This window comes from Hydra vulgaris, chromosome 02 (genome assembly GCF_038396675.1).
Source record: "Hydra vulgaris chromosome 02, alternate assembly HydraT2T_AEP".
In the NCBI taxonomy this organism is placed as follows: domain Eukaryota; kingdom Metazoa; phylum Cnidaria; class Hydrozoa; order Anthoathecata; family Hydridae; genus Hydra; species Hydra vulgaris.
The window spans coordinates 68,735,148-68,760,438 of NC_088921.1; the positions used below are offsets into that span (position 1 = coordinate 68,735,148).

The 25,291-nt window shown below is 27.3% G+C and overlaps 1 protein-coding gene across 1 annotated transcript in view; it reads left to right on the top strand.

The window, feature by feature from the left end:
- Positions 1-339: 339 nt before the first annotated feature.
- Positions 340-25,291, top strand: part of LOC136076591 (uncharacterized) — a 68,361-nt gene continuing 43,409 nt past the window's right edge. The window contains exons 1-2 of the mRNA XM_065789894.1: positions 340-518; positions 13,846-14,197. Coding sequence (XP_065645966.1) covers positions 493-518; positions 13,846-14,197 — 378 coding nt within the window. The 5' untranslated portion in view covers positions 340-492. The remainder of the gene's footprint in view (positions 519-13,845; positions 14,198-25,291) is intronic.

Below are 25,291 nucleotides of genomic sequence, written 5' to 3' on the forward strand. Positions count from 1 at the left end.
TATTTCAGGGAGACTATTTAAAAGTGATAACAAATTTTATTAAAATTGTTTTGAGCAAAAATAAAATCGGATAGTTAGATATATATTCTACATATATATATATATATATATATATATATATATGTATATATATATATATATATATATATATATATATATATATATATATATATATATATATATATATATATATATATATATATATATCTATTCTATATATATATATAAATTCTATATATATTTATGCAACTCTTAAATAAATTATTATAAAACTGCAATTCATGAATATATGACAATATGCACCTTTAAAACATTTAAAAAAAACCGCAGGTGTACTTTTTGTAGTTCATAGTTTGTGAAATATTATTATTCGTGCATATAATTTTGTCAGTTGTCAATTTTATTCAAACCAGCACAGTTATCTGAGGATTGCAGTAGGAGTTGTTCTGTTAAATTTGTTTGAACGCAAAATAAAAGAAAAAGAAATTGAAAATGAGTTTGGTAGTGTTCCTTTTAAGGTGCGTTACATATATTTTGAAATTATTTTATATAAAAATAAAATCTAATCAAATCACTAGATAATAACATACAGTTTTAAGCTTATATATATGCTTTTTTATTATGATTAATGATATTTTCCGAAGTACAAAAAACCCCGTTATTTTCACAGATCTTAGATAAATTGAGGCATCAGACCCGTTGACTTCGGAAGAAAAATTGATAAGCGCTTTCAAGATTACCTGTTATTCCCTGATCACTGTTGTTTTTGTTTATGTATATATATATACATATATATATACATACATACATATATATATATATATATATATATATATATATATATATATATATATACATATATATATATATGCATATATCTTATACTGCTGATTAAGGTGAATAGGTTGACATTAAACTGAAATAGCCTGCTGCTGGGGGCTTAAGTACATACATCGACTGACAAATAGCCTGACTAACAGCGGAGCGCTGCTTCATCGACTGAGTGTTTAAGATGGGGCAGTAATCTTATGATTCATTTTTCTTCGTTTTCATCTTCCTTTTTTAAAAAAGCCGTACCAATTTAGATAAGCAAAAAAAGTGAGCAAGTGCTCCCATAAATATGCTGTAGTATATATATATATATATATATATATATATATATATATATATATATATATATATATATATATATATATATATATATATATATATATATATATATATATATATATATAAATTATTTATTATTTTTAAATAATGTATTGTAAAGCTGCAATTCATAAATATATAACAATATGCAATACTGCAACATTTAAAAAAAACGGCAGGGGTTCATTTTCTAGTCAATAGTTTATAAAAAAATTATATGCACGGTTTTTCTACGATTGCAGTAGGAGTTATTCTGTTTTATTTATGTAAATGCAAAAAAAAGTTAAATTAAAAATGAGTTTGATTTAATTTTGTTTTAAGTGAGTGAAGTAAGTTTTTTGTAATTAGTGTATATAAAAGTAAAATCTGATAAAACTACTGACTAGATAATAGTCTTTAAATATTAGCTCATGCAGCATATATAAATGGCTTTTTGTTATGATTCCTTTTATTTTTCGCTGATTGTCATTAAACAAACGGGTCTTTTGAACGTTCAAAGTATATATTATGAAAAATCAAAAATCTCCAATAAAATTCTATAAAAGCTCAATAAAGGTTAACATAAATTGCAAATAAATATGTCATATGTTAAAACAACATTTTTTTGGGTCAAAGATTTCTAATTTGATTAAATTAACTTTTTTATGCACAACTTTGACGCGTACCATGTGCGCATACGGGTTTGTGGGCGCCTTAAAGTTATACACACGCATAAATAGTAACTTTTTAACTCAAAGATATAAAAGTTTCAAAAGAAACACTTTATCTTGATACATTACTCCACTTGATATTTTTATAAAACTGGTTATTAAAGTACGTTGATATATAGAGAAAAAAGCTTTACTTTATTACATTTATTTTATCGTTTACATTAATATAATTAATAACTTCATTTGGTAACACTTTCTTAACAATTCTAATGTTTTATAAAAGATATGGTTGTTATTTTTGGATTTGATCTTACTAGAAGGTAATTCATCTGATTCATCATAGCGTTTAATCTTGATATTTGTGTACTTAGGACTAGAATTTCTTATCTGTTTTTTTAAACTCTCCAGTGCATCTTTCAAATATACCCCAATTTATAAAGGTAATTTAAATGATAAAGAAGGATTATGCAGTAGTAGCTTATGTACAATAGGAGGCCATAAACATTCCAAACTTAAAAACTCACAATACTTTTAGCTTTTTCAGTGCAATATAAACCTAATTCATTTATGGTAATTGGATATCCAAAAGATATGGTTATGAAAATATTATGCAACCTTTTAGTTATATCACAATAAACTTTGCTAATTTTAGGAAAAACTTCTGAAGTGCTTAAACCACTTTACTATTAAAAATTGTTTGATCAATCCGCTAATATTAAAGGCCACCTTTCTTCCTGCAATATTAATACCTCTGCAAAACATCTTTCAGGAATTAATGTAACTTTTAGATCTGATTATTCTTCTCTGGATAATACCGGGCTCTCCTTTTTAAATTGTAGATGAAGGGGTCTAAAGCAATGACAACTTGAGGGGTTCCATTTTTATTTTAAATTTTGCCATCTACTACTTTGTACGATAAAAGCACAAAAGCTGATCAGAAAAGGTTTTCTTCTTGCTGAATTTCTATAATTGTGTTGTTTATCTCATATTTCTGATTATAAACACTTTGGCTTAAAGCTATACAAAAAACAACATTTCCATAAAAACTCTAAATATTTTGTTATCTTTACTAGAGATGTCACGAACAGTGATTTTGCGGAGTACCGAATATCAAAAATTCAGCAAGGCCTTGGCTGAAGTACCAAATATTCGTCTCCCAATACTTGGCAACACTTAGATATTTTGATGGTTCCGATCTCTTTCATTGAAGTGCATATGTTAACTACACTGCGGTCGTTTTTATTTTATTTATGACTAGGTCGTCTTACAGAACGCATTATTTGTTGAGTGTTACATCAAATTGTTTTAACTATGGTTATGTATAACAGTATCATACTTATCAAGCTATTCAAAAAGATTGCTTTGCATTTCTGAAGAAAACTTCAGAAGTTGCTATAGGTAGATATAACACAAAAAACTCCAAACTTATTAAATGTCATATCTTCACAACAACCTGAACTTAAAGCATGATTTATCTTTAATGGGAATGTCAACTATTCCGTAGCGCTTTTTTATTGATGCACGTTTCATAACTAACTTGAAGGGATTATTTAAAACACAAAAAGCAAAAGAAAAAAAAATGAAAAGCTCTGAGAAAGATTAAGTTATTGAAAGGTTGTTTCTTCTCACCGGTATATTGTAGCACCTATCATCGGTAACTGGTAGCAGCGGTGATGATTCAGCTCCAGTTTGTAAAAAAAAGAAAGAAATGTAAATGAAAGCGATCAAACTAATCTCTACAAAAAATATGCACACATATGAAAATGTGGGAAAGTAAAGTCCAATTGCGAGTGATATTAGTTTTTACATAAAAACAGTATAAATGTAGCAAACTCTCAGAATTTTATATATCTTATTGTGGAGCTAAATTATGGACTGTCAAAAAAATATAAATTTATGGTGAAGTCCTTAAATTTATTTAAATTTCAAAAGGAAAATTATTTTTATTTGAAACCTTTATCATGATCAAATATTTATTATTTAATCATAAGAAATGTTTTTCTTTATTTTCTTTTTAAATAATTAACTTTTGTCTTGACTATTTTAACGGTTACTTAGTTATTATTATTACTATTAATATTATTTTTATTTTTATTATTATTATTATTGTTATTACTATTAATAATATTATTAATTCTCCGAAAAAACAGTCGTCTGTTTAGTATTGCAAGAAGCCATTAAAAATAGGTTTTGTCTAACACCAAAGCACCCTACTCTCAGGTCATGAAATCTCGTATCGTATTTTTAAAAGTTAGGTGCTCGTGACCTATGGAGATTCTCTAACAGCATCAATAATAAACGCAAATCTGTTTTTTACCTCTCTTGTATGGTACAGATTTTATCACTTCACCTAAAGACAAAGCTGAATTTGTTACTAAGAGTATTTTATCAATATCATTTCTTGATTACACTAGTTGTGTTCTACCAAATTTAGCCAACAAACAGGTTGATCCATTACTCGACATTCGTATCACTCCAGCTTTAGTATCTAAATTATTACTTGCTTAGACTCTTCTACAGCTTGTGGTCTAGACAACATACTTGTTCTAATCTCACAGAAGTTTTCTCCGGAGCTGTCGTATATACATTCAAAACTATTTAACATGTGCTTATCAGAGTCTTGTTTTCCAGCCTGCTAGAAAGCGGTATCTATTATCTCTATTTTCAAACATTCTAAGGGCAATCTGACTCGTCTAACTATAGTCCCATTAATCTTCTTCCTATCATAAGCAAGGTTTTTGAATCTTTAATTAACAAACACTTAATCTCTCATCTTAAAATTAGAACTAACTTTCTGATCATCAATATAAATTTCGATCTTCTCGTTCTACAGCCAATTTGCTAAAAGTAATAACCGATAGGTTTTACTGAAAATTATATAAAGGTGGAGAGGTTAAAGCTATTGCTTTTGGCATTTCTAAAGTTTTTGATATAGTTTAACATGCTGGTCTTCTCCATTAGCTTTCTTCTTACGGTGTATCACGTGACATCATTAAGATTATTAAATCCTTCCTTTCCAATTTTAGTATAGAAGTTATCCTCGATGGACAGTACTCTTCCTTATACACTGTATCTTTTGGGATTCCTCAAGATTCAATCCTTGGCCCTATATTCTTTTTAATTAACATTAACGATCTTTTAGATATTCTCATATCTAAGGTGGAATTGTTCGCTGATGATACTACCATTTATTCTTATTTTGATAAAAAGTTAGCACCCTATATTTGCTTAAAGGGGGCAATTGAGCTTAAAAAGGGTTTCATTTCTGCAACAGCATAAGGCTCACATTGGCTGGTGAAATTTAATTCAGATAAAACTCAAGATTTTTTTAGCCAATTGTTATCGCAATAATCTAGATTGTCCTAAATTTATAAATAGTTATGTATTTGATGAGTCATCTACCCTTATCTTCTAGGAATAACTTTTTCTTCCGATCTCTCTTAGAAACCATATATCAAATCCATTGCAAAATTAGACTCTCCTAAGGTTGCATCTCTTTTTCGTGCTCAACACTTTCTTACTTCAGATTCTATTCTTTATCTCTATAAATCTCAGATCCGTCCTTGTATGGAATAATGTTGCAATACCTGGAAAGGATCTTCCAATGATGCCCTTTCTCTTTCAGACAAAGTGCAAAAACGGGTTGTAAACATAGTTTGACATGCTCTTGCAGCCAACCTCCAACCATTATCACATCTTTGTAATGTTGCTTCTCTTTCTCTTTTCTAAAAATACTACAACGGGCACTGCTCTATAGAGCTAGCGTCTCTTGTGCTATCTGCTAAAATTTCGTAAAAACTCGTGAAACTCGTCATTCAAATAAATTTCATTCTTTTTCTGTGACTGTTCCTAAGAGATCTAAAAACTCTTAATCGTCTAGTTTTTTTCCTCGAACATCATTTCTTTGGAATTTGCTTCCTTCATCTTGGTTTCCTGATTCATATTATTCATATGATTTGAATTCTTTTTAGCAGTCTGTCAATCGTTATCTTGCTCCAAAAACTTCATCTTTTCTCGTCCAGTAACTTCTAACTCTAATAGTGGTTGCTTGCAGCCTTGTTGAAAGCAAAGGTGTTTAATATATACGTATGTATATTATGTAAGAACAATTTTATGTTAACATAATAATAAAGTACAATTAAATTTAATTGTACTTTCTTATTATTTTAATATAATATATACTTGCTCGACTTTTGTATTCAGCACTGTCTATATATATATATATATAAATATATAATTAAATAGGAAAGAGAAAAAACTTTTATTATGGCTTTTCTTTTTCGTTTTTAATTATAAACCTGTTTTGAAATTTATATATAATCAAAGTAAATTATCTAAATATTGAGCCCTTTTCAAGGAACAAGAGTTTTGTATTATTTAATAGATTACTTCATCTAACTATTTATATAAATATATATATATATATATATATATATATATATATATATATATATATATATATATATATATATATATATATATATATATATATATATATATATATATATATATATATATATATATACATGTACCAGAATAAATCTGCGCGGACATTTTAAAGGATATTAATTTAACTATTGTATTTCGATATTGAATGTTATATATATTTTGAAAGTACATATATTAATATTCTTAAACTTCACTTAAGAAAGTTTGTGAAGTTTTGTACGTGAGAACACACGCACTTTGCGTTTTACACTCGACATCCGCTTATGCACAGTCTTCGGCTGGACTTTCTTCGTAGCTCCTATCTATTTATTTTTAAAGTCTTAAATGTTTTTGGCTTCTTTTTCATTGAACCTTTGTTTTCTTTTGACAAGAGCCCAATATCTTTCGATAGGACGTAGTTTGGGACAATTTGGTGGATTGCAGTGTTTTTCAACGAAATCTACTTTATGTTCTCTAAGCCAGTTTAAAGTTGTCCAAGAGCAATGACATATATTAAAAATAGCAAAAGACGTTTCTTAAGGCATTCTTTTATGTATATTTTGGTGTTAATTGTTCCCGTAGTCACAAAACAAGAGCTTCTTTTACCACCTTCACAAATTGCTTGCCAAACTAAGAACTTTTTAGAGAGTTTTTGCATTCCAATACATTTGTAATTGGAATTCAGTTTGTTGAGATTAATTGCTGAATAATATTGGTATCCTAGAAGAGATTGGATATATGCAGCACAATAAGTTTCATCGTCAATAATCAAACAAGATTTTTTGGCACATAATTTTTTATAGGGCGGCTTCGAACAACAAATTGCGACATTTTCTTGCTTTTCTTTTTATAAGATTTATAGCCATAATTTCTCTTTACTCTTTGTATAGTGGAACACTTGTCTTAAACTTATTCGCTAAAGTTCGAACATAAATATCCGGTTTTCTATCTAAGGCATTTTTCACGAAGAATATCCTCAGGTTATTCAACAAAAAATGGACCTGGTTTATCTGTTTTAGTCTCAGCCGTCTAAAAATTTAGTATTACATTCTATTGATTTATGGGCTTAAAATTTTATTTACTTTTTACTCGTCTTCTTTTGATTTCATTTCTATGCTTTCTTTAGTTGATTCAGCTACTCCATAAATAATTACATTTTTTCCTCTTCTTTTTCTTTTTTCGTCAAATTCATTAATGGCTGCATTTGTTACCATCAACTGCTATATAAGCTTCTTTTTTTATATACCCTGTTTGACGATGAGAGACCAGTCACTGATAGACTAGCTTGACTCACCTGCTCTATTTATTATTGTTTTCAGATTTTTAATGTTTTTGTTGAATTTTCAGTTTTTGTTGTTTCTAGTTTTATCACTCGTTCAAAAAGCTCCAAAAAAGCGTTAGAAAGCTGGCTTCACCAATTATGAATGTCTTTAGTTGTTTGAGAGTTTGCACCGAAACCCAATATTGGGCAATTATCCTGTTTAAGAAAATATAAATTCATTCCTTAATTGATATTGTCTTATTTCTTATTTAAGAGCTACCACCCTGAATAACAGTGGGTTACCTTTTGTTGTGAGTTTATTATTATAAAACAAAAAGTATATATACGTTTTTTCCGTATGTATAGGTCAAAATTTATTAAAAATGCAAAAAACCCATTATAATTTTTAGGACAATTTTTACAATCAAGAACGGGTTCGCATCTACGAGGCATAAAGTCAATTAAGTTAATGCAAACATCAATGGGAATTAAGTGAAATATTTCTTTATTTTTCTGAATAAATCAGCATAACTTATAATCCCAATGTCTATTATTTGACGGTAAACAAGTTCCCAAAAATAATTAGTTGTATTATATTTCAACTAAGCAACTTGATTAGAATGTCAACTTCAAAACGCGAATTTTGCTCTTTTTGAAAAATTCTTGAACTGATTTGCCTGTGTGTTTGAGATTGTTTTTAAAATGTTAAACCCATCCATAAGATATTTTATCCTTCGCATAAGGTAACACAATGCTTTTAAATGTCTTTTCATATTTTTTGATAAATAGTTCTAGTATATTAATAGAGAGAGCCAAAACCGTCCCGATTAGAGTATCCCAAAACCATTACACTACCTCCTCCATCTTTTACGGTAAGCAGTTGGATTTTAGGATTATATTTTGTATATACTGGATGTTATACAAACTAAATTCCATTTACTTCGAACTGCGTAAACGTATTTTCACCTCTAAATAGATTCTTCAACCAATGTAGACTACTCTTGTTTAGATGCTGTAATGCAAATTCTTTAATGGTATTTCAGTTTTTCCGGTAAATCAATGGGTTTTAGGCTAGGCGTCTTTCAAACACTTTGGAATACCGCAAACAACGTTTTGTAGTAAATAATATTATAATATTTCTATTACAAAAAATGTGGATCCCGTACGTTCACATCTCTTCATAATTTGTCAATCAGTAGACTTACCGACTCCATAAAACTGCCCAGCCGGCTAACAACGTTGAAATAACGTTGAACTTAAGTTGAAACCTAACCTTGAATTTACGTTGATTTAACGTTTAGAATGAAAGTTTTTTTCAAAGTTGATTTATGAACGTTAAATCAACGTTAGGTTCAAACGTTATATTAACGTTGATTCGACACAAAAAAACGTTACAATAACGTTGAATTTACGTTGAAACAACGTTAAGAATGGCAGTTTTTTTAACATTGATTTATCAACGTTAAACCGGCTGTTAAAAAACGTTTTGTAATCACAGAAACCGTTGATAAAAACTAAGATCACCATCAAAACGTAGTATGCCTGTCCAATAGTGCTGTTGCACTTCTCTATTACATTATCAAGAGTATTATGGATATTAAATCTACTCATAGTCTATACTTAGACTATTTAGAACTTTTTCAGTTTAGTTTAGTTAAATAGTTATTAAAGCAAGAGATAAAAGTTGTTTTATTGAAAAATATATTTAAATATTACATATATTTACATATAAATGAATAAGATCTACAAATAATTGAATATAATCTACATATAATTGAATAAAACTTCTTCTCTTTTCCATCACCTTTTTGAAATGGAGCATATTTTAGAAAGTCAAACAATATTCCATTAACCGAGGTTTCTTTTGCTCCATTGAATACAATAGAAGAAGCTGTAAATAAAAAAAATATATTTAAAAAATCAAAAAAGGCAAACTTGAAAAAAGTAAATAAATGGTAAGGTGTTACAACTTATAAAGGTATTCCATTTACAAAGCCATATAAATTAGTGTTTCTAAGTATATTTTTCCACCTTTGCCCTTCATATCCGTGGAGGCGATAAAATTTTTTCAAAAAAAACTCTGAATTTTTAAAAGGTAATTTAACTGTTAGACAGGGCCATCCTGAAGTGGTCACTCATATACTCTCTTTTGAAACTCTCTAATTTAAAATAATTTCACAAAACAACTTTTGTTGAATATTTTTACAAACCTAATAAAATTAAACAAAAATTCACTAAAAAATAATTAATAACATACTCCCTTCAGCCATCAAGAACTTATTAACGTTATCTAATTTTGGTACTTTGTTTCCTTTTTTCTAATCCTCACTGAAAGATAAAAGAACTTTGCTTCAGGCTCCAAAATCAGTTATGGTAGTGTCACAGTTATTGGCACCTTAACGCTATATTTGATACTAATTTCTGTACAAAAATCATACCAGTGAATGAAACCTTTTCAAATTTGGCACAATATTAGATATATACCTTGTAAATGACCTGATGTATTTAATTTTTCATTTGCTCAAAAAATGTAGCATATATTCACATTATAAGTAAGTTGATTCGTTGTCCCAAGTTATTGGCACTTTGACTCAATTATTGGCACGCGCGACTCAATTATTGGCATCAATTTGAATCCAGATCTAGAGAACCTAAACATCGATTTTTGTTTTTCGTTTTAAATTTTTGTTTTTGTTTGTACAAGAACTAATAAGTATATCGTATATTAAATACATATATATAATAAAAGTGTTTTATTAATAAAAACCACAAAATTAAAGAGAATTTAAAGAAATAAAGTTATTTATTTAAGTGCATTCTTGGCTCGCAAAAGGAAAGTTCTTTCTTTTAATAAGTTTTTTTATGTTTGTCAGCTTTTTGCACTTCTCAAATATACAGTTTAGGTGCACAGCACAATCACGTGTATCACAGTTCACCCGCAACTTTGATCATATTTCTTCATCATAATTTGCCTTGCCAAAATTACAAATCCAATTTTCATCTTCTATTGATCTATGACTTTATTTGTTTGTGTTTGCCTATACTCTTGTGTAGATAGAGCCTACACTAGACGTTTCTTTCTTTTATTTATAGGTTTATTAGAAATGGAAGTATTTTTTCCTCTACCAAAATTTAAACTCTTTTAAATAATAAAGGAAAGTTTCCCCTGGTGACACTGGACCGACCTAAAGAGTGATGCTCTGATGTTTTAGACTTCAAGTTAGGGTTCCTTTTTAGATATCTCTATGCCCAAGTTCTAGAAAGAATTCCACTTTTAAATACTGCAGGATGCGAGCTTTTATGTAATATTTCTGAAATTATTTATTGTAAGTCATTTATTTTTAGAGGAAATCCTCTTCTTGACATTTCAATAAGCTACTTCTCACGAGCATCTTCTATAAATAGTGGCAAAGTATGTGCTGGTCCAGGCCTATACACTAGACTGCTTAAACTAAATAGTTTTGTTTGTAGAGTACTGCGAGGAACATTATATTTTTTTTGCAGCTGATATGATAGACATCTCCGATTTTTTAATTTTTAATTTTTTTCTTCATCTTAACTTGTCTGTTGTTAATAGAATTCTTTTATTTTTGTATTATTTAGTAATAACTTAAATATAATAAATATTGAAAACAAAAGCTTATTTTAAAAGTTATAAACATATCCAATTAAAAATATTGTCATGCCAATGTTTGAGTTGTTGTCACAATTATTGGCACGCAAGTTTAAAAAAAGAATAACTCAGGAAATTTTAATATATATATATATATATATATATAAATATATTTATATATATGTTTATATGTATAGTATATATATATAGTATATATATATATATATATATATATATATATATATATATATATATATATATATATATATATATATATATATATATATATATATATATATATATATATATATATAAACGCCGCCACTAGACAAATATATAAATATATATATATTAGTTTATATATATATATATATATATATTAGTATATTTATAAATATATATTATATATATATTATATATACATATATATACATATATATATATACATATATATATATATATATATATATATATATATATATATATATATATATATATATATATATATGTATATATATATATATATATAAATATTTATATATATATATATAATATAAATGTATATGTATATTTATAAATATATATTATATATACATATATATACATATATATATATATATATATATATATATATATATATATATATATATATATATATATATATATATATATATATATATATATATATATATATACAGTGGCGACGTTTATATATATATATATATATATATATATATATATATATATATATATATATATATATATTTATATATATATATATATATATATATATATATATATATATATATAAATATATATATATATATATATATATATATATATATATATATATATATATATATATATATATATATATATATATATATATATATATATATATGTATATATATATATATATATATAAATATATATATATATATATATATATATATATATATATATATATATAAATATATATATATGTAAATTATGTTAGTGTATTTTACAAATAGAGTGCTCAATGTTCTTAAAGAACAGAGCAATAATTAATTAGTAAAAAACACTTATCTAACTTTTATCTTCTACTCGGAGTTTCACCATCGCTGGATCATCAGGAAGGGTTCTCTTCCTGATGATCCAGCGATGGTGAAACTCCGAGTAGAAGATAAAAGTTAGATAAGTGTTTTTTACTAATTAAATATATATATATATATAAATTTATAAATATATATATATATATATATATATATATATATATATATATATATATATATATATTTATATACATGTTTATATGTATAGTATATATATATATACATGTTTATATGTATAGTATATATATATATATATATATATATATATATATATATATATATATATATATATATATATATATATATATATATATATATATATATATATATATATATGTATATATATATAAATTTATATATTTATTTATATATATACATATATATATATATATATATATATATATATATGTATATATATATATATATATATATATATATATATATATATATATATATATGTATATATATATAAATTTATATATATATTTATATTTATACATATGTATATATATATAAATTTATATATATTTATATATATACATATGTATATATATATATATATATATATATATATATATATATATATATATATATATATATATATATATATACAGTTCCGGTTTTAGCACTACCAGCGCCCTGGGCGAGATTTCTACGGTGCCCCTAGCTCAATTTAACCCCATTCAAAAAAAAGGCAAAGGGTAAATTAATCAATTAGTTTCGCCCCTTTATATTCGGCGCCCTGGGCCATCGCCCAACCAGGCCATTCCCAAACGCCGCCACTGTATACATATATATATATATTTATATATATATATATATATATATATATATATATATATATATATATATATATATATATATATATATATATATATATATATATATATATATAGAACCCTTAGATGTTGTCCGAAAGTTTTTTCGATATTTTGTTGACAAAAAGTAAAAATTAAAATGCAAGATCGGAATTTTTTTTTTTTAATAATGATAGACTGCCTGCCCCAACCAAACCCTCAGTCGATGTAGCAGCACTCCCTTGCGGGTCAGGCTATTTGTCAGTCGATGTAGCAGCACTCCCTTGCGAGTCAGGCTATTTGTCAGTCGATGTAGCAGCACTCCCTTGCGAGTCAGGCTATTTGTCAGTCGATGTAGCAGTACTCCCTTGTGAGTCAGGCTATAAGATAGTCGATTTAGCAACACTCCGCGCATGATTTACAGTAAAAAAAATAAAAATAAAAACGTTTTATTAAAAAAAATAAAAATAAAAACATTTTATTAAAAAAAATAAAAATAAAAACATTGTTTATATTGTTAAAAACATTCAAAATGTTATAAAAACATTCAGAATGTTTTTAAAAACATTCTGGTCAATTAAATTTGCGTTTTTGTGGTTTTTTTAAAAAACGATTAATTTGTAATTAAATTAATGGTTTTTACTTTCGTCCAACACGGAAATGTTGGACGAAAGTCAAAAGTAATTAAAAGTGACGTATGTGTTGGCGTAAGAATCACTTTTTTCCTTCCGCTCTTCCTAAAGCCAACAAACTATAGAACTATATATATATATATATATATATATATATATATATATATATATATATATATATATATATATATATATATATATATATATATATATATATTAAGAGGATGTTCCAGCTTTTTATTGTTACGCTTGGTTTTATCGGTTGTGTGCACTAATGATAAACTTTGCCGTTCAGCATCATTGACATCATCGATCACAACATTGAACAGTTATATAAGTACAACTCGATTGCCGTTTACTCGTTTAAATACTTCTGTGCTTCAAAAAACAACTGCAAGAAATGATCAGCATTGCCTTTTAAAATGTAAGGCTTTATCAACATGTTATTCAGTTAATGTTTTAAGTAACATTTCTGTTAACATGGAAATAGAATGTCAACTTCTTGGTGAACAAGGGTATTCGAATAAAGACAAACTTGTTTATCAAGCAAACTCTACGCACTATACTGCACTGGTGAGTTAATGTAAAATTCTTTATTCATTCAAATCTATTTTTTACTTTTAAAAAATTAACATTTTGGATAAGTTAGTTTGAAGTGTTTTTTCCATAAAGATAATAAGGTAAAAAAGTAAATAAGATAACTCAGAAAAACATCAATGAAGTTATAAAAGTAAATGTACCCAGCAAGCACACAACGTTGAAACAACGTTGAAATAACGTTGATCAACGTTGATCAACGTTATTTCAACGTTGTTTCAACGTTGTGTGCTTGTTGGGTAGGGAAACTTGATTCGTTATGACAAATGGTAGAAATAGTACCAGACTTGACGTATTATCACAAAAGGTATAATAACTCATTATACAAATGACATACTTGCATTGGCCCGACAAACGCGTTTTATTTTCTGCTGATGTAATTTTGATTTATTTTGGATGCTCAGCTGCTCATTTGGTAGGAAAGAAAAAGAAACTTAAAAATGACATTGCCACGTTGTCAACAAATTATCATCAACATAAATAGTTTTGATGTACTTTTGATATTGATTGCCTATCGGCAGGGCGTAAACAAAAACTTAAAAAATGATGTCAGCGTAATATCCTTAATTGATTAGCTGCAAATATAATTTTGATGCATTTCTAATGGGTTTATTTTAGAAATCCTAAAAAATAGGACCATTATGCTTTTTTTTGTTTATTTATTCTTCTATGAAGAATAAATAAACAAACAAAAAGCGTAAAGAACACGACTTCTTTTAAAGCTTTTTTGAAAAATATTTTATATAAGGTAGAACAAAAATAAAAATAATTTTACATTGTTCTAATATTTCAAATAAAAAATATAAATTTATTTAACAAAAGGTGACATTTGATTAATATATTTTTTTTTCTAACTTATGTGTCTGACTCACTGCGTTCATGACTTTGTCGATATCTATTACTAAAGACGATATCTCTAAATAGTAAATTTTAAGGTTAACTTTGATTTTAATAATGTGTACTTAAATGCAAATATAAAGATATTGTCTTCAAAATATATTTAAATATTTTATTTTAAATACTCCGTAGTAATCAAATTTTAAGTACATAAAAGAGCCAAAGGAGAAATAGAGGCAACTATTTTAACTATTTTGAGCAAAAATATTTTTTATAAATTTTTTATTAAGTCTTTTAATATCTTAATATCAACTTTCTTTTCCTTTTTCAGTAATTACGGAGTGACTTATTCGAAGCTTGAATATTCATAGCTGTAATAACATACCTCTCAGTATAATAATAAAGGAAATCAACCTTATAATAACCATATCATTATTGTGATCATGATGATCATCATGACTATCATCATCACCTCAATAATGACAATAACTAATTTACAATGAATTATATAATGATCATAATTAAACAACATAATGGTCATCGTCATCACAAATATCATTACCATCACCTCGTTGGAACAAAGGTTCTTATGAATTCTATTTTTTTTTGAGTTTATCACATCTTCATCTTGCTTGTATAAAAAACGTCTACGCTAACTTAATTCTCTTGCTTTGTTATATGTCACATTAAAGTTATAGAACATAAAAATTAAATTGGAAAAGTTTTTAAGAAGTAACCTCACAAAAGCAAAAAACTGGAAAAAGTCATACTTTTAAAATTTATGTCGTATAACTAACAAGAGTTATACATAATACTTATGTTATAATCAGTCTTTTAGAAGCATGGTCATCGGCAAATTTAATTTATAACTACCTAATATAATTTACAGCTACTTAATATTTTTTGAAAATAAACTAAACAGTATGGCAAAAGTTATCTTTATTATTGTTATTTTTTTTTAAATATTTGTAGGAATTAAGTCTTTATATTAATGATTAAAAATAAGTTAAATTTTAGAAACTTAAAAATATAAAACAATTAAAAATACCAAAAGTAATTAAAAAAATAAAAGTAAATAAAGTTTAAAAACAAAACATTTTACAAAACATTTATGGAAAGCATTTTAATAATGTCATGTGGATCATCAAAATTTTTTTTTCAAAATTATTGTGTGTCAAACATACTCATGCACAAACTTGGATGTTATTGATATGATTTAAACAAATAATAAATAAGGAAAAAACAACAAGCACAATAATTATTTTTTTTATTAATAATTAAGATAAATAAACAATACACAAATTTCAACAAAGTAAATTGTAACAAATCAAGCAAAGGTGACACAACAAAACTACTGTAAACTTGGAGCAATACATACTTAAAAAATCTGTCATCTAAAGTTACAATATTTTTAACTCCTAGATGCAATACTTACTTCTAGATGCAATACTAAATATATTCCTAATAAGCTTGAATTACACAAGTAATTAAAAAAAATAATTAGTTTTTGTCGAAAAAGGCAAGTATTATTGTTAATCTTATCAAGAACAAATTTTTAACAAATTATATTTCCTATCTTAACACAACTATTGCCAAAATTTGTTTTTAGACAAATATTTGGTAAATAAACTTAAATATATTGCATTGAAAATCTCAAATATTCAGGACATGGCCATTGGTATATTGTTTTTAAATTTAATTTTTTGACAAAGTTAAAGCTCATTTGCGTTCTGAATAATGACGTTGTGACTGATGATTATTTTCTGACGCATTATATTCAGACCGTCTACGAATTATTTGAGCCAAAAGGTGTCGTGGCTTTTACCATTTTTTAAATGTTGCAAGTAATTTTCAAAAAGAAAGCCAGATATGTTTTCTAGAGTCTCATATTGTTGAACATCATCAGCAAAATGAGTTTAACTATCAAAATTGTAAACAACCATTTTTTTTTCGCACAATAGTCCGAAATGATTAAGAAAATAATTTAAAGTTTATTAAATTAATTAAATTTCTTGTGTATCTAACTGTGGTAATTAGTATAACCACAGTTAAACCACAGTATAACCACAGTTAGATACACAACATGTTCGGATACACAATAAGTTTGGCTTGCTAAATTAAATATAAAAAGCAAAAAATTTTCATTATCAGCCATTTTCCTATTATAATTTAAGATTTTGATAAATTTTCAACAGAAGTTGTTTGCATTTGATAAAGTAATTATCCAGACAGCCATAAAACGTATAACAATAAAATCTCTTTTAGTTTTAAAAATTGTTCTTGTATCTTTTAAAAAACTAGATTTAAACAAACGGAAAATACGCAGGACAATAAAGCATTCAAAAATGAATAGCCTAATCAGACAATGATGTTGTCAAATCTGGGAAAAAACGTTTTTTCAATAATTATAACTACCAAAATTTTTAATATTATCAAGATCCATTTCAAAATTAACATTTTTTTAAGAAAAAATATTAACAACAGTTGCAAAAACTGAATCATTGTAATCTAAAATGTTTTTACCTATAACATCATTGCTTTTTGTTGATACATATCAGGGAATAAGAGTTAACTCTTAGAGTTTGTTATCTTGAAATATATATATATATATATATATATATATATATATATATATATATATATATATATATATATATATATATATATATATATATATATATATTACATTTATATGTAATAATATGTAAGATCGGTGCAAAGAGGTCTGTGGAGAGTGCGACAAAATTGGAGAGCATTTTTTTTAGATTAAATTAGCAAATTAAAGAACGGGAGGACATTTTTAAGTAACTTCTGTTTAAAACTTCTTCAACTTGCGATAAAGTCTTTTAAACCGGCAAAGGCCATAAGGTTAAAAAAAAAAAATTTAATTGTACTTTTTTTATCATTTATAGAAATTTATTACATTGTGTATCTATGCAATGTGTATTGTAACTAAAAAAAAAAATGTTTTATCTGTATATTATTACAAAGAAGCAAAGTTTTTTGTTTTGCTGTTATTAAACCAAAACCGTCAAATACACCGTTTCTTCATTATTGAACTAAAATTTATTTAACATAATAACGTAACGTATAACGTAAATGTAAATTTATTTAACATAATAACGTAACATAATAACGTACCTTTTTGCCATACACTTGTATCCTATTATAATAATTAGGAAATAAGTACTAAAATTAAAAATATACGCACAAAAGTTTGTGTTTGTATTTTGAATTTTGTGCTGTCTTCTGTACCTATATTTAGGCTTGGTTTTTCTAGTTTTCATAGTGGAGTGAATAAATCAAACTCGTTTGTTAGAACCACTCACTTTCTTTTAGGCTTCTGTAATCAATTTTATTGTTCTTTCTGCAGTTTGTATGTGGTATGGGAATTTTGTAAACCAATCGGTATTGGTTCTTCAAGCGTACTTTTCAAATCTTCTGTAGTAATATTATTTACCATTGGTGGTAGAATTACTTTGCCGGACAACCAGTCAATTAGATCGAAGTAATTTTTTGCTTTGAAACCTAGGACCGCTCCTAATCCTACTATATATTCAGGATTTTAGTAAATCTTGTAAGGTATTAGATACAATCTTGTTTGCGGTTGGTACAAATCTGTATTATGATTATAATGATATGAAAATACTGTATAAATCAGTAAATATAAAGTACAAAGTCTTGCCAAATGATTTAAAACAAACAGTTTGTCACTAAAACTAACATGAACAAAATATATTTTTTTGCATCAATATTACGATCGAAAGAAAGTTTCGATAGACCTTCCAAAACCTTGTATTGAGGATTGCGATATAAAATGAGAAGCATCGCCTAATTTTTTTTGGTGTTCTCCTTGACGAAAATGTAATATGAAGAAGCCATATAAAGTTATTAAAAGATAAAATCTCAAGGAGCATTAGCCTGATTATCGAGCGAAACATTTTGTAAATTTACTTTGTATAAAACTCTTATATTAGTTTTTTATTCATTGTCAACTTAATTATGCTATCATTGGTTGGTGCAGTACCCATAAAATCAAATTAATAAAACTGTAGAAATAAACATGCAACCAAAATTAAATCCAAAGTTAGCTGTTTTACAGTGTAAGTATATATATTAAGGTCGCACAATCTTTTCATATATAGACTTACACTGAAACATAATGTTAAGAATATTATATGTAATAGCAATATATATATATATATATATATATATATATATATATATATATATATATATATATATATATATATATATATATATATATATATATATATATATATATATATATATACATACATACATATAGACATATGTACATATAACTATTTCTCCTCATGATTTTTGTAGGGTATTTTGCACATAATGTATATATATACATACTCACACACACACATATATATATATATATATATATATATATATACATACATACATATATATATATATATACATATATATATATATAAATATGTATATATATATATATATATATATATATATATATATATATATATATATATATATATATATATATATATATATATATATATATATATATATATATATATATATATATATATATATATATATATATATATATATATATATATATATATATATATATATATATATATATATATATATATATATATATATATATATGTATATATATATATATAATAATAATAATTATTATTATTCTACAATAAAAGTTTAAAACTTCTATGAGCTGGGAATCTATCGAGACCCAGCTATAGTAGACTGACCATTAATTGAATTATTCAATTTGTCATAGTTATTTTTGAATTGATCAACCGTCTTCAAAACAACAATAAACTCTAGCAGAATATTCCCATAAGGTACTACAGAATTGCATAAAAAGTTATGGCAGGCTGAATTCCTAGTAAACTTTCTATGGATTTTGAGTTTCGCGCCGCGTAGACAACCAACTGGGCCATTGACTATTAATGGACTGAGAGTATGATTTTGCCACTTAACTATATTGAAATTCTTGGAAGTTTTAAAATATTGTATCAGGTCACCTTTTATTCTGAGTTCATGTAGAGTTGTTAGACCCAACTTAGCCAGACGTGATTTATAACTCAGGTTCCATAACTGATTCAGTAACTTAGTAGCACGCCTCTGTACCTGTTCAAGTTGCTTAATGTCTTTTCTAAGGAATGGATTCCTAACTGGTGCGCAGTAATCAAGCAGAGGACGAACATAAAATGTGTAGAGTTTGAGAAATATACACAGATTCCATTTTTTAAAGAATCTTCTGAGCATTCCTAGTACCATATTAGCTTTTTGTGCTGCTTGGTTTATTTGGTCAGTCCCTTTGAGCTTAGTGTTTATATAAACTCCTAGTGTTTGTTCAACCTAGATATTCTCAAGTGAAATTTGATTTCTAGGATTGTCCTCCATATAAAGAGAGTTATTGAGATACAATGATCTACTGTAAGACTTCAAAACTTTACATTTGCTGATGCTGCAATCAATACACCACAGTTTAGACCACTCACTTAAAGAATCTATGTCAGCCTGAACATGGACAAAATAAAGAACACTTTTTAATTTGAAAACTAGTTGAAAATTATCAACAAACGATTTACAATAACTTCTGACAAGTTCTGGCACATCATTGATAAAAATAAGAAACAAAAGTTGTCCAAAACAGAGCCCTGGGGCACACCACTCAACACCTCAATCCAATCGGAACAAACCTCACGCAAAACAACATGCTACTTCCTTTTGGTGAGAAAGTCTTTTAACCAAACTATTATTTTGGTACAATAACCATAATCAACCAATTTAAGTTGAATCAGGTGGTGAGACACCCTATCAAATGCCTCATCAAATCAGCAAAGCTGCACATCCATCAATAAGCGCTTCAGTAATGATATTTAGCACCTCTAGAAGATTAGTTGCACATGATTTTAGTTTTATAAATCCATGTTGATTGAGATTGTTCAGAGAAGATGATTGGCCATCATATCACGTACAGTTTTCTCCATTTATTTGCAAACTGGAGAGGTCAAAGAGATTGACCTATAATTACCTGGATCTGTGCGTAAACCTTTTTTAAATATTAGTGTAATGTTTGCCTCTTTCCAAACATAAGGAACCAGGCCTGACTCAAATGAATTTATAAACAAAAGTGAAAGCAGTACATTAAAACTTCTGCTACAGTTTTTCAATACTAACGAATGGATACCATCAATACCTTTGGTATTATCTAACTTAGAAAGTAGTAATTCAATTTTATTTGAACAAAAAAGTGCTTTAAGATTCGGTTTGCAGCAGGCTTTAGTACGAAGAGGAAAGCCCGGATTAACTGGGTCATTAGTTGGTTTAGAGAAAGCTCTGTAAAACTGGTCATTCAGACAATCAGCGATAGCTTTTTTATCAACAAGTTCAGTACCAACAGAGTTAATAAGCGATCGGATTTCACTAATACAGGGTTTTTGGCTGTTTACATAAGCATAGAGCATCTTTGGATTGGATTTACACACTTTAACAATATCATTTTCGTGGTTTAAAACAGCTATCGCAACTAAATTCTTGTTAGTTGCGGTAGCTTGTCTAACATTTACTAGGCCTAAACAAGGTGGTTTGCTTAGGAATAAATTGTTCACAAAAAGAGGTGTAAGCTAATATGAATAATCCAAAGCACTCATCAGCTGACTTATTAATAAACATCTTAGTCTAATCTAATGCATCAAGAGCTAGACTAAAAGCGTTGTAATCAACTTTTTCATATATAAAATTCATTTTATAAACAACAGGTACATTGATTCGAGAAGTTAGTCTAAAGTCCCATAGCAACAAATAATGAAGATAATTTTTTGCTGTACAGCCAACAGCAGGCCCAACAACAACATTAAAAATGCGATCAGGGTCGTCAGAAAAAACCAAGTCTAATGTGTTGCTGAGAAAAGTAGGTTCAGTAACGAACTGAGTGAGAAAACAATCAGTAATATTTCTAAGAAATTGACGACTAACGGGTTTTCTTTTAATACAATGACCACCCAGATGGGTACATTTAATATCACTGTGATTGAAGTCACCAATAATAAGTAAACTGGTGCGTATTCCATTATCAACGAATGCTTTAGCGCGTGCAGTAGACTCAATTTGAACATTAGACTCATACTGCATCTGAGGATGACAATAAATACACCCCACTAAGAGACGATCATGTCCTATAACAATCTTACACCAAACTTGCTCAACCAGCTGCTGATTATTGAACTCTTAATTTAATGAATGAATATCATTTCTAATATAAATGGCTACACCACCGCCTCTTCCTTCTCTATTTTGTAAATATTCAGTGAAGTTATTTAAAAAGGTCAGTGATGATGAATTGAACCAGGTCTGACCAATGACTATTATATAAGGATGATCTAATGTGGCTATTCGAGCTTTGAAATCAGTCCATTTGTTCTCCAACAATGTAGCATTTATATAAAAGCATTTAAGATCTGAAATAGTAGTAGAAGAAGATGAGGATAAAAAAACTGCATTAACTGGACCTATGTGACTATGACATAGCGTAGACACTTTAAAATTAGTTTTAGACTTACTTTCTTTTTGTCCAACGAAATGACCCAAAACGGACAGTCCAAAAACCTTTTTTGCTATTTCTAATGCCGTGTCGGAGCCTCCTTTCAGTACCTTCTACTTCTTCAGTCAACTTATCATTTCTGGCTCTAAACTCAGCACGGAGTTTAAAAGATGCAATCCTCTCATTTTCGGTTTGGTCAGCTCTAAGATAGATTCTTTTAAAACCAATTCCAAATTCTTGAAATATCTAGCATTTTCCAGTGCTGTCTGATGGTTTCCATGACTATTAAATTCTACTAATATAAGAGGAGGATGCGAAATCATTTGGCTTGTCTGAGTTGCATTTAAATTACTTACGGAAAAATATTACTTACGAAAAAAAACACATACTGAAACTTTTTAGTCCCTGTGTAATAAGTGCAATACTGTGTTTACAAGCTAACTAATAAACTTAAATATTTCACAACCCGGTAATCTACTGTTGTAGGGTGGTACCCCTCCGATCAAATACTTGTTTAAAGAATTGTTTTTGGTTTATCAAAATAATTGCATAATTTCTAAAAGAGAAAAACTGGCCAAAACTTGATGGCAGAGCTAGTGAATCAAGTAAACAGCTACAGGAGTGGTGTGGAAATATATCAAAGTTTCTCATGACCCTTGCTGATCGATTAAATCTACTCGAGCAAAACGAAAATGAGAAGAGCATAGAAACAGCAAAACTCTAAGTAGATTTAGAATCAACAAAAAAAGTAGTAAATCCTTCAAACATTGCTTGCTGTAGCAAATGCAACTATAAATGAATTAAATGAAAGAGAAAGAAGAAAAAGGAACGCAATTATCTATGGAATACCTGAATCCGAAATGGAATTTTTAACAGATAAAAAGCAGATAATAGCAAAAAAATCAAAGAGATTTTTAATGTAATTGGCAAAAGCAGTGTTTTACCAGTTTATGCAAGAAGACTAAAATCTAAAGATACAATTAAACCAGGTCCAATAATAGTTGATCTAAGTGATGTTTCATTAAGAAATCCACTTCTTCTAGCAGCAAAAAATTTGAAAGAGAAAGAAGGTTACAAATTAATTTACATAAGTCCAGATTTAACTGAAGCACAAAGAAGTCTTGAATACGATTTAAGAAAAGAAACGAAGCAAACAGTACACTTGCTGAAGACTTGTCCTTTCGATATGGCATTCGTAGAAATCAGATCATCAAAATTAAATCTCAACAGTACTAACTCAACAGAATCTTTTCAGTCATTATCTATAAACGGGATAAATGCTTTAAAATGTATGTATTTAAATGCGACCTCTTTAGAAAATAATTTTGATGAATTTAAGGTATTAGTAGACACTAATCATAGCTGTTAGTGAAACATGGTTCAAAAGCATCTCGGTTATAAATCTAAATGGCTATAATCTATATAGAAGAGACAGAAATGATGGGCGCAGAGGTGGTAGTGTGTGTCTATATATTACTGAAACTATTAAATCATTAGAGCTAAACGATGCTGTTTTTAACTTAAGTAAAATTGAACAAATTTGGGCTACAGTGTACCTTGAAAACAACAAGTATTTTGTTGATTGTATCTGCAGACCCAACGATTTTGTTGACATGAACGACTTGGATTTGGTTTTTAAAAAGACTAAAGACTATATTGATATAATAGGATACAAACAACTTACTTATTACAGGAGACTTTAATTTCCCGTCAATTGTAAGGTCAAATGGGTACATTACAAACATTAAAAATGAAAATGGTATCGAGCATAACTTTAGTGAAACTCTTACCAGAACCTATCTGTATCAACATGTAAATGTTCCGACTTTTCAAATGTCAAATAATTCTGCCACTAACACTCTTGATCTAATCTTCACAACTCAGTCGGGAAGCATCTGCGCTATTGATCTAAGATCTGTTCTTGGTAACATAAATAACGGTCATTTGGTCATCTTTTTTGATTTTATTATTAAAAGTATGGTTAATAACTTATCGCACAGTTACTTAAAATTTAATTACAAAAAGGCTGACACCAATAAAATTTCTGACTTTATTACAAATATTGATTGGGTAATGCTGTTTGAAACTTTATCTGTTCAGGAAATGTATGACAATCTAATTCACTTTTCAAATGTATCATGTAATCAATTCATTCCAGTGCTTGACGTATCTCGAATAAAAAAACAAATTGCTCGATGGATCAAAAATGATCTTAAAACTCTAATTAAAAAAAAGCAAAATCTTAGATACCTGAGTTGTGCTTGTAAATGGAGAGATCTTACTCTGTCTAAAGAGTACAAACTGACTTGCAAGTTAGTGAAAAAAGAAATTAAAATAGCTCGTCTTGCATATGAAAATGTTTTAGTTAAAAGATCCAAAACGAACCCGAAGCGTCTGTATAAATACCTAAACAGCCAACAACTAATCAAAGAATCAATCAGAGCATTAAAAACAGCTAATGGTGATCTAACTCAAGAACCTAGAGAGATAGCTAATCTACTCAATAAATGTTTCCAAGATCTTTTCGTAATTGAAGAAGAAGGGGAACTTCCACATTTCACAGTTGAATTTAACGAGAATTATTCAAAGTTTGTTGATCTAGATCCAAATGATATCAGCTACGAAATGATATTAGATAAACTTAAAAATCTTAATCAAAATAA